The following is a 10,541-nucleotide window of genomic DNA, read 5'->3' as shown; positions in this document are numbered from 1 at the left end:
GTTTACTGAGACAGATCAGATTAAACAATGGGGGCAGAAAAAAAAACAGGAGGTCTCAGACCGAGTTCAGGCAGCTAAAAAGGAGAATCTGTGGGTAGCCTATCAGCAGATAAAGAGGGCTGAGTGTAGTGGAGGGAATTTGCTACTAGGTTTTGAAAAAATCAATTTGAAATAAACATACAAAAGGAATAAAAAGAAAATCATTCATTTTAGACCTACTGGAAGAATACATCTCTTAACAAAATGTGAATATTTTTTAAATCTGAATTAGTTAAAAGGAATGCTTTATCAGACTAAAACAAAACCATAGAATAATGGACTGATAGATTGTAATAATATATCACTGAAGTCAGACCAATTATAATTTGTCTCTAAATATTTTCAAGTATTCACTAAATTTCTTTTTAATATAATGAACTGAAATCCCTCCTCTTTTGTCAGATTTAAGTAAAACTCTCCTTTATAATTTCAAGGCATTGATATTCTTCCTCAGAGTATGATATCCAAAACGGAACCTCAGCTGAAGCCTAACCAATGTTGTAATACTGTTTTAATATAATGCCTTGATTTTCCACTCTCTTCCTCTATTAGTAAACTCAAGGATTCCAGACACTTTTCTCTCCATTGTCTTTAAAATTGTACAGTTTGGTCATATTGCCTCTCTTCATTCTAGCATATGTATAATTTAATAGTTTCCCGTGTTAAATTTCACCATGGGCTTTCCCAATTCACCAGTCTATGCTCATCAGCATCTATTACAATCCTCCTTATTGTTTAGTACATTTCTGAATTTCACATTATTTGCACATTTTGAAATTATTCACTGTGTATCTGGATGATAAATAAATAAATAAATAAATGAATAAATAAAGCAAGCAGCAGTCATACCAACCCCTGAAGAATACCAACATATTCTTCCCTCCAGAATTACATTAAAAAAGCCACTACTCGACTTTCTATCCTGTAACCAATTTTGTATCTATGACACTACTTTTTCTTTAGTCCTATGACCTTTAATCTTGCTAAGAAATTATACGGTATTTGGGGCAGCATGGTGGCACAGTGATTAGTACTGCTGCCTCATAGCGCCAGGGACCCAGGTTTGATTCCAGCCTTGGGCAACTGGCCATGTGGAGTTTGCACATTCTCCCTTAGTGTCAGTTTGCTCCAGTTTCCTCCTGCAGTCCAAATATGTGTAGATTAGGTGGATTGACCATGATAAATTGTCCACAGTGTGCAAAAGCCCATGTAGAGTTTTGGGGATTGAGTGGGTGTTCAGAGGGTTGGTGCATACTTGATGGGCTAAATGACATCTTTCTGCACTGTAGGGATTCTATAAAATCTACTCTAATTTGCCAAAACTCTTTGAAACTCCATGTATGTAACGACCTCACTGATCAATCCTCAACATTACCTCAAGGACTTAATCAGTTAATAGCCCATGATGTGAGTCCAACGTGATTTGCTTTCAATAAATCTGTGCTATTTTTCCATAGTTCCAGTCAATTTTGTCTGAGATGACATGTTTCCACCACTGCTGTTAGAATGACTGAGTCATAGTTGCCAGGTTTATCCCTGGTCTCTTTTTAAAACTGAAGCACATTTGCAATCCTCTAGTACTTTGGTATCACTTCTACACAAGGGAAGATTTAAAGCGTTTGGCCATGCAAAATCTAGGTAATTTCCATCATCTCAGTAGCCTATATCCATTCCATCTGAACCAAGTATTTTTTCTACTTTGAGGATGGTCAAACTTGAATTTTTTTTTTCTCATCCTATTCAATATTGTTAGATACTGCCTTCCTGTGTGCTATTACATTGACAGAATCCTCTCCAGTGAAGGCAGATACAAAAATAACTAATTTAGCAATTCAACTATGTCTCCTATTTCCTTTTTGATGTGTTTGCCCTTTCTATTTACTGCTCTTTAACTATTAATGTTTGTAAAAAGACCTTTAGATTGCGTCATGTTTGCTACTCATCAATATTCTCCTAAACTCTCTTTCCCCCTGCTTAGTTCACTTTCCCTTATATTTTGTATATTCAGTATGCTTTTGTTTTACTGTTAATTATGAATCTTGCGAGTCTCCTTTTCCTGCCTCATTTTAACTTCTGTGTCAGTGTTTCAGTTTTGGATGCTCTTCCTTCACGGGATAATATCTAATATGTAAACTAAAATCTTTCCTCATTGAAAACCTCCCATTGCAAAATGTTTACCTAAAAGTTTTGATTCCACCCTTCTTAACCAAATCATTTTTCATTTCACAAGAAAAGTAGCCCTTCTCCAATTCTGTTTTTCCTAACTGTATCTTTCTCTTTTCATAAAGATTTTAAATCTAATGAATTATCTAATGTTTAATGTCAATCTCAATGATATCATGTTCCAGTTGCTCCAGTTCATTCCCAGAATTAAATCTAGCTTCTTCTTTGGTTGGTTGGAAACATACTAACCAAGAACATTATTATATGCACCCAGGAATTCCCCCTTCTTCTATATGCTTACTATCCCATTTTATATTTAAACATTTGCAGTACAATTGTTCTGTAATCTATTTAGTTCACTGAATAATAGATAAAATACAATTTCTTGATGAGAGTATTTAGTTAAAAGATTCTACCTAATTGCAGGATAGGAACAGAGATACTGGCTGGGCCTCCTCACAAATTTTAACAATACTAATATTGACAAAATATAGTTTTGCTTACTTTACTTTGGACAGTAGGATTTTTTCAAAGCTTGTTCTGCATAGGTAGAGCCTGTGGACAGAAATAAATAATGTTAGTTTTGTTTTAAGATACAAATAACTCTTACTTGATAAGATTGAGCTTCCGAGTTTAAGCTCCTTTACGTAATATATTGGGCTTTTGCAAACTTAATAGACTATAAGCAGGTACAATAATTATCCCTCAGTAATTACAGTTCAATTACAATGAAAAATAATGAATTGCCACACTACAAAATTTTTTTAATCGTCCACCTCGTTGCTGTAATCTGAAGATGTTTCATTTATTCGGGGCCAGCCAAACTATAAGCGGATAAACCGTGATAACAACTTCTGTCTAGTTGTTATCATGCATGTTTATAAACTGAAGTGAAATTGCTTCCACAAGAGAAACAAAGCGCTGCTGGAGCTGGGTGTGAGTTTGCGGCGTGACGTTTAGGCAATTAAGTGCTGACAGGATCCAGAGCGAGGGGACGTTCCTTACCACGGTAACTCAGCGATCAACGTGGGAGCAATGTCACACCTGCGGCATATCGGGGCTGCAATAGGGACTCTAGTTGCAATCTTGGGTAGCATTATGTTCATCTCGTGGAAGTATTTCAGCAGCAGCAGGCGTCATTCTGAGGAAGAGTACAGCTTTCTCCAAGAGGTAAAAAGAGAACTGGTTCGGTTCGTGTACTTATCTCGTGCGTAAGGAGGAAACAGGAACTGGTAGCTGTTGTTATCAAATCCTATTAAGATTGAGATTTGTAGCATATATTTTTGCAGATTATGAGAACACTAAATGTTTGTAACAAAGAGTAGCTCAAGGCAGACATTATTCATTGAAGGAGATGGTCAAAGAATTAAACTGAAAGATGCTTTTGGAGTGCCCTATTAAAGAGGTGGGACAGACATTGTTCGCTGAGCGACCTCCTTCTCAACCACTTCTCCGGTGGCATTAGCAGGCTCAGACAGAAACTGAGTTAAAGAATCTCCGGCTGTAATCTACTGAGGAATGATGAACCCCTTTGGAGGTGTAGGCTACATAAATGATCTTGTTTTGGTTTACCGAAATTCAGAATACAATTGTTTAACTGCATTTGTTTTGAATGTATTTAAGTCGTGAGAGACGGCACTGCTGCTTCACAGCGCCAGGGACGCGGGTTAAATCCCACTCTCGAGTGACTGTGTGCAAACTGCACACTGATGTTTTCCCCGATTTCCTCCCACAGTCCATAGATGTGCAGGTTGGGTAGATTTGGTCATGGTAAATTGCCCATAGTGTCCAGGTATATGCAGGGTTAAAGGGTAGGGCGTGGGTCTGGGTGGGATGCTCTTCGGGGGGTCGGTACGGACTCAATGGGCTAAATGATCTGCTACCACACCTATCGGGATTCTATGAAAGTTACAACAAATTAACAATATTGATTAAACAATGTTTGCAAATTAGAGTCAGTTAGGTGAATAAGCCAAAATCTGGCAAGTGAAGTTTAAGTTATCAATTTTGGTTGGAGGAATGGGAAGACTTATTATCTTAAATGTAGTGAAATTTGAGAGCGCTTCAGTTCCCAAGAATCTGGGTGACCTTGTGCATGAGTTGCAGAAAATTAATGTACAGGTAAAGCACTTTAATAAGGAAGACAAATGGAATTTATTGTTAATGAAATAGAGTATAAAAGTGGGATTTGTTTCTGAACTCTATACAAGGTATTAGTGATGCTGTACCTGAAGTATTGTACAATTTTGCTCCCTTCCTTGAGGAGGGATGATGTTGTATTAGGGGCAGTTCAAAGGATGTTCACTGGATTGATTCCAGAGGTGAGGGATTTGTCTTATGAAGACAATGAGTAGTTGAGGCCTATACTCTGGAATACTCTGGAAGAATGAGAGAAGATCTAATTGAGTTACTTACAATGCTAAAGGGGATTGATAAAGTTGACGTAGAAAATATGTTTCTTCATTTGGGGCAATCTAGAATGAGAGTTCATAGTTGTGGGATAAAGAGTAGCAGATTTAAAACAGCTGAGGAGAAATTGTTTCTCTCAAAGGAATCTATGGAATTTGCTACCTCAGAATGGAGTGGATGCTGGCACATTTGAATAATTTTAAGCAGAAGAAAGACTTATTTTTTAGTAATGGGTCCAAGGATTATGGAGAGGGGGACAGGAAATTGAAGTGCAGATTGAGAGGAGATCAGCCATAATTACATTAAATGTTGGAGCAGGCTCGGAGATGAGTTGCCTATTCCTGTTCCTAGTTCTTGTATTCTTATTATGTTTTAGTGTTTGACAACTACAGACTTCATTCAGTTTAGCTGGTTATATATGTTAATCATTTATATTTATTTAATACATATTCATTCCTGAATCAATATTTCTTATTCTGGTAATATTTTGTCTACAGAGGATGATGAAAATGCCAAAGTTAAATTATGAAATGAGTAAACGATCATTCTGTTTAATTTATTTATTTGTCTTGAAAAGAAAGTGTTCTGATAACGTGAGTGCAGTGGGTTGGCATTGTAGAACTAGGGAAGAAATTGCAATCTATAGTTGGAATGATTGGGTACTTAAAGAATATTGGGCTGATTAGAGAAAGCCAATATAGATTCATAAAGGATCTGTTGTGCCTGATTTAATGTTTTGAGGAAATAATTGAAGTAGGCGATGGAGAATTTCAATGAAGATAGTTTAAATGTCTTCTGGAAAGCTATTTTAGGAGAATTATGTGGTTTTATGGCTCGTTAGTCTAGGGGTATGATTCTCGCTTTGGATCTTCTACTATGTCGACTTGCGAGAGCTCGTGGGTTCAAATCCCGATGAGCCCGCGTTTCTTTAAGGGGCGGCATGGTGGCTCAGTGGTTAGCACTGCTGCCTCATAGCGCTAGAGACCTAGATTCGATTCCAGCCTTGGGCGACTGTCTGTGTGGAGTTTGCACATTCTCCTGTGTCTGCGTGGGTTTCCTCCGGGTGCTCCAGCTTCCTCCCACAGTCCAAAGATGTGCAGGTCAGGTGAATTGGCCATGCTAAATTGCCCGTAGTGTTAGGTGCATTAGTCAAAAGGAAATGGGTCTGGATGGGTTACTCTTCGGAGGGTTGGTGTGGATTTGCTGGGCCGAAGGGCCTGTTTCCATACTGTTGGGAAATCTAATCAATTGTCCCACAGGCTAGTCAAGCAGCAGCCTGATACTTTTGTAGGTACAGATCGTATTTTATAGTCAATATCCTATACTACTCCATCACAATTCCTGGGTATATTTCTGATCCCTGTCAGTTTAGACCTATTATAGATAGTGAGCACACAGTAGTTTAAAATCAGGAGGAAGTCTCCCTAGGAATCCTCAACAATGGTGAGGTTACTAGAGAATTGAAGAATTACAAATATTCCATCTTTGTTTTTTTAAAAAAAAGGCTGGTCAATTTAACCTCCATTTTGGGGAAGTTTTTAGAAATAAAAATCTGGGAAAGCTATAGCTTTCTAGTTGACCCCCCCATACCTGCTGGGGATACATTCCAAGACCAACCGCGGATAGGAGCGTATCCTTTCATTTAAATGGGAAATCTACCTTCCTGGCAGCCTGCTGGTCCCTGGTTCTGGAAGGGTCCCTATAGTATGTTCAGGCCACTGGTAACTGAAACCGCGAATGTGAGGGTTGCCCTGCACTTTAGACAGGTCTAGATTAATTAAGGAGGAGAAAGTGAGGTCTGCAGACGCTGGAGATCAAAGCTGAAACTTTATTGCTGGAACAGCACAGCAGGTCAGGCAGCATCTAGGGAAAGATGCTGCCTGACCTGCTGTGCTGTTCCAGCAATAAAGTTTCAGCCTAGATTAATTAAGGCAAACCAACACAAATTTGTTAAAGACCACCTTCCATCTCGTAGTTTGTGACATGGTGATCAACTTTGCATTGAAAGCTAATTGATGAAGTAACAGGATTTACAAGGGTAATTACTTTTCTATGGTGCATATGGTCTTCAAAAAGACACTTAATAGACTTGCCAACAAAGTTAAACCAAGGAAGAAAAGGGAAATTGCTAACAATTATGAAATTGCCTGTCAGCAAATAGGACGGCAATGAATGATTATTTATTGGACTAGAGGAACATACCTATTGGGGCTCTGTACACCATTTATTTTCTTAATTTCAGTCAATTACATAAACTTGAGTGCAAAGGGAACAGGAAAATCGACATTTTGGGTAAAAGCCCTTCATCAGGAATGGCGCTGGAAGCCTCCGGAATGGAGAGATGGTGGGGGGAAGGTAGCTGAGAGTGCGATAGATGGGGGTAAAGGTGATATGTCAGAAAAAAGGCTGGAGCGGATAGGTTGGAAGGAAGATTGTCAGATGGGACAGGTCATGAGGATGGTGCTGAGCTGGAAGGTTGGAACTGAGGTAAGGTGGGAGGAGGGGAAATGAGGAAACTGGTGAAATCTACCTTGATGCCGTGGGGTTGAAGGGTCCCGAGGTGGAAGATGAAATGTTCTTCCTCCAGGCGTCGAGTGGTAAGGGAATGGCGATGGAGGAGGCCCAGGACCTGCTTGTCCTTGGCAGAGAGGGAGTTGAAGTGTTTGGCCACGGGGTGATGGGGTTGATTGGTTCGCGTATCCCAGAAATGTTCTCTGAAGTGCTCTGCAAGTAGGCATTCTGTCTCCCCAATGTAGAGGAGACCGCATCGGGAACAACGGATACAGTAAATGATGTACAGATGAAACTTTGGATGTGGTAAGCTCCTTTTGTGGCCTTGGATGGAGATGAGGGGGGAGGTGTGGGCGCAGGTTTTGCAATTCCTGCGGGGTCAGGGGAAGGTGCCAGGAGGAGAGGGTGGGTTATTAGGGGGCGTGGGCCTGATGAGGGAGTCATGGAGGGTATGGTCTTTATGGAAAGCAGATAGGGGTGGGGAGAGTCTGTTTCTGTGCTGTACATCGCTATGACTCTATGACAGCGGGGCTCTGTTCTTGTTGCGGTTGAAGGGGTGGGGTTCAATGTTGGAGGTGCGGGACGTGGATGAGATGCACTGGAGGGCATCATCAACCATGTGGGTGGGGACATTGTGGTCTTTAAAGAAGGAGGCCATCTGGTGTGGTCTGTGGTGGAACTGGTCCTTCTGGGAGCAGATGCGATGGATGTGACGTAATTGGGAATAATGGATAGCATTTTTGTGGGAGGAGGTGTAATTCAGGTAGCTGTGGGTGTTGGTGGGTTTGTAGAAAATGCCAGTGTTGAGTCGGTCACTGTTGATGGAGAAGGAGAGGTCCAGGAAAGTGAGAGAAATGTCAAAGGTGGTCTACATGAATTTAAGGTCGGGGTGGAAAGTGTTGGTGAAGTTGATGAACTGTTCAACCTCATAGGAGCACAAGGTGGCGCCGATGCAGTCTTCTCCCCCCCCCCCATTTATCTCTCTACACACGAGGCTGCCAGCCTCATTCCTGATGGAGGGCTTTTGCCTGAAACATTGATTTTCCTGCTCCTCAGATGCTGCCTGATGTGCTGTGCTTTTCCAGTACCACTCTAATCTTGATTCTGATCTCCAGCATCTGCTGTACTCACTTTCACCTTGAATGCAAAAGGGTACAATTTCAAAACTTGCGGATGAATCAAAACCTGAAAATATTGTGAACTGTGTGGAGGACAGTGACAAAATTCAAGTGGTTTTCGACTGATGGAATGGGTGGACATGTGGCAGTTGAAATTTAATGCGGAGAAGTGTAAAGTGGCATATTTTGTTTGGAAGAATGGGATTATATACAATAAAGAGTCCAATTTTAAAGGGGCTTCAGGAACATGTACACATTGTTAAAGGGGACAGGGCAGATTGATAAAGTGGCTAAAAGGACATGGGAAACTGTTTCAGAAATAGAAGCATAGAGTACAAAAGTAAGGAGAGAAGAGAAGCTTGAGAGGAGATTCAACAGAATAATGCTCAAAGTCATGAAGGATCTAAGCAGAAAAATCGTTCACACTGGCAGGAAGATCAAGAAGCAAATGACATTAATTTTAAGACGATTGGTTATTTTGTCAATGAACACATGAGAGAAAAAGTCTTTCCACAGCATACTGCTTCTGGAATGCAAAGTTTGAGAGAGTAATGGAGGCAGATTTAATCATGGCTTTCAAAAGGCAACTAGATAAGCAGCCAAATGGAAGAAATTCGAAGTTGGTCTAGCTGAATTGCTCTTGTAAAGCTGGAATAGACACAATAGGCTAAATGGGTAAAAATAATGACTGCAGATGCTGGAAACCGGAGTCTATATTAGAATGGTGCTGGAAAAGCACAGCATTTCAGGCAGCATCCAAGGATCAGTAAAATCAATGTTTTGGGCAAAAGCCCTTCATCAGGAATACAGCTTGAAGGGCTTTTGCCCGAAACGTCGATTTTACTGCTCCTTGAATGCTGCCTGAACTGCTGTGCTTTTCCAGCACCATTCTAATCTAGACAATAGGCTAAATGGTCACCTCTGTACTTTCATCATTTTTAATTCTATATAAATTGAAAGTAATCGGGGAAAATCTGTGGCCTAGTTCAGCATGAAGGAACACAGTTTTGAAATGAACCACCATAGCAGTTTTCAGAGCTCAAACTCCGTTGTCTGTCTTTGTTTTAAATATTCATGTCTATCTTTCAACTCCACAGCTCCCAGCACATTAACTTGCTTTCAGGAAAATTTTCTTTCAATTGTAATTTCACTTCCTTTCTCACATTTCTTTTTCTTTTTTCCTTTTTTGTTTGCTTAAATGCAGGTGGAAAATATCCTCAGCAATAAATTGATTATAGAGAAGCTGAGAAGAAAAGTTGAAAGGCTTACAACCTAACTCATTATTTTTAAACAGATTCATTTTTCTTTTCATACTTTGGAACCTAAAGTGCTTTCTTTTTAAAATTTTCAAATTTCTTTATTGTTTTCCTTTTATAAATGGAGGGGTAAGGCATGGATTCAAACACAATATAACTTGTAGTGGGAGAAAAGCAAACAATGGCATTAGGTTTTTTTTTCTTTCTGTGCTGTGCAGGATAGAACTGCAGCACAAATTCTGTGCAATGTTTGCTGTATTTATTGGCTTAATCTGTTGTGTGGCTGAACAGAGACTTTTATACAATCTCTACATTGTTAGATACAAAATAATCCATAACATGTCTCAGCATCTAGTGTTAATTATCTCTAAGGGAATGGTAAGTTTAAGTAATGAAAGTGGGATAAATTTAAAGCATTTCACAGTAGGTATGTTAAGGTTTGCATTTCTAAAGTATATTGATGATGGAAGAACCAATTTCTAAAGCATCATCTCTCCTCTAAGCTTTGTCCCCAAGTTACTTAGCTAGTTTTTATGCACTACATCTTGTGATTTAATCGATTTGCCTTGTTTTTATTTGATTCCAAAGGCTGTTTTGTTTTTCAAACAGAGTCAGCCCAGAGAAAAGCAGATTCTGGTTCTTGGTTTAGATGGTGCTGGGAAATCCAGCATTCTCAACTGTTTGGCTACTCACACAGTGAAGCATAGTACATCACCCACCCAAGGCTTTAATGCAGTCTGCATTCATACAGAAGGTTGTAAATTGAACTTCCTTGAGAGTGAGTATAATATTCTTCATTCAGCACTGTAACAGGCTGTATGATCAAGAAGAGTTGTCTTTTTTAAAAATAGTTTATTTAGGACATATTTCTTTGTCTAAGCTTTTGTTCACCTGACCTGATGTCTTCTATATAATGTACTGCATGTTATTTTTACTTTGTTTTACAATGCTCCTATGAAGTGTCTTGGAATAATTTATTATTTTAAAGGTGCAATACAAGTACAAATTGTTGTCATCTACTGGAAAAGTTATGGGATTGAAATGG

The 10,541-nt window shown here is 39.4% G+C and overlaps 1 protein-coding gene across 1 annotated transcript; it reads left to right on the top strand.

Moving 5' to 3' along the window:
- Positions 1 to 2,983: 2,983 nt before the first annotated feature.
- Positions 2,984 to 10,321, top strand: LOC122547192 (ADP-ribosylation factor-like protein 10). The gene is made up of 2 exons (XM_043685799.1): positions 2,984 to 3,372; positions 10,106 to 10,321. Exons 1-2 carry the CDS (start codon positions 3,238 to 3,240, stop codon positions 10,304 to 10,306), a joined length of 336 nt encoding a protein of 111 aa, XP_043541734.1. The 5' UTR covers positions 2,984 to 3,237; the 3' UTR covers positions 10,307 to 10,321.
- The last annotated feature ends 220 nt before the right edge of the window (positions 10,322 to 10,541 follow it).

The sequence above is a fragment of the Chiloscyllium plagiosum genome, unplaced genomic scaffold, assembly GCF_004010195.1.
Source record: "Chiloscyllium plagiosum isolate BGI_BamShark_2017 unplaced genomic scaffold, ASM401019v2 scaf_14061, whole genome shotgun sequence".
NCBI lineage: Eukaryota > Metazoa > Chordata > Chondrichthyes > Orectolobiformes > Hemiscylliidae > Chiloscyllium > Chiloscyllium plagiosum.
The sequence above is the reverse complement of the archived record's forward strand: the minus strand, read 5'-3'. Positions and strand labels throughout refer to the sequence as shown.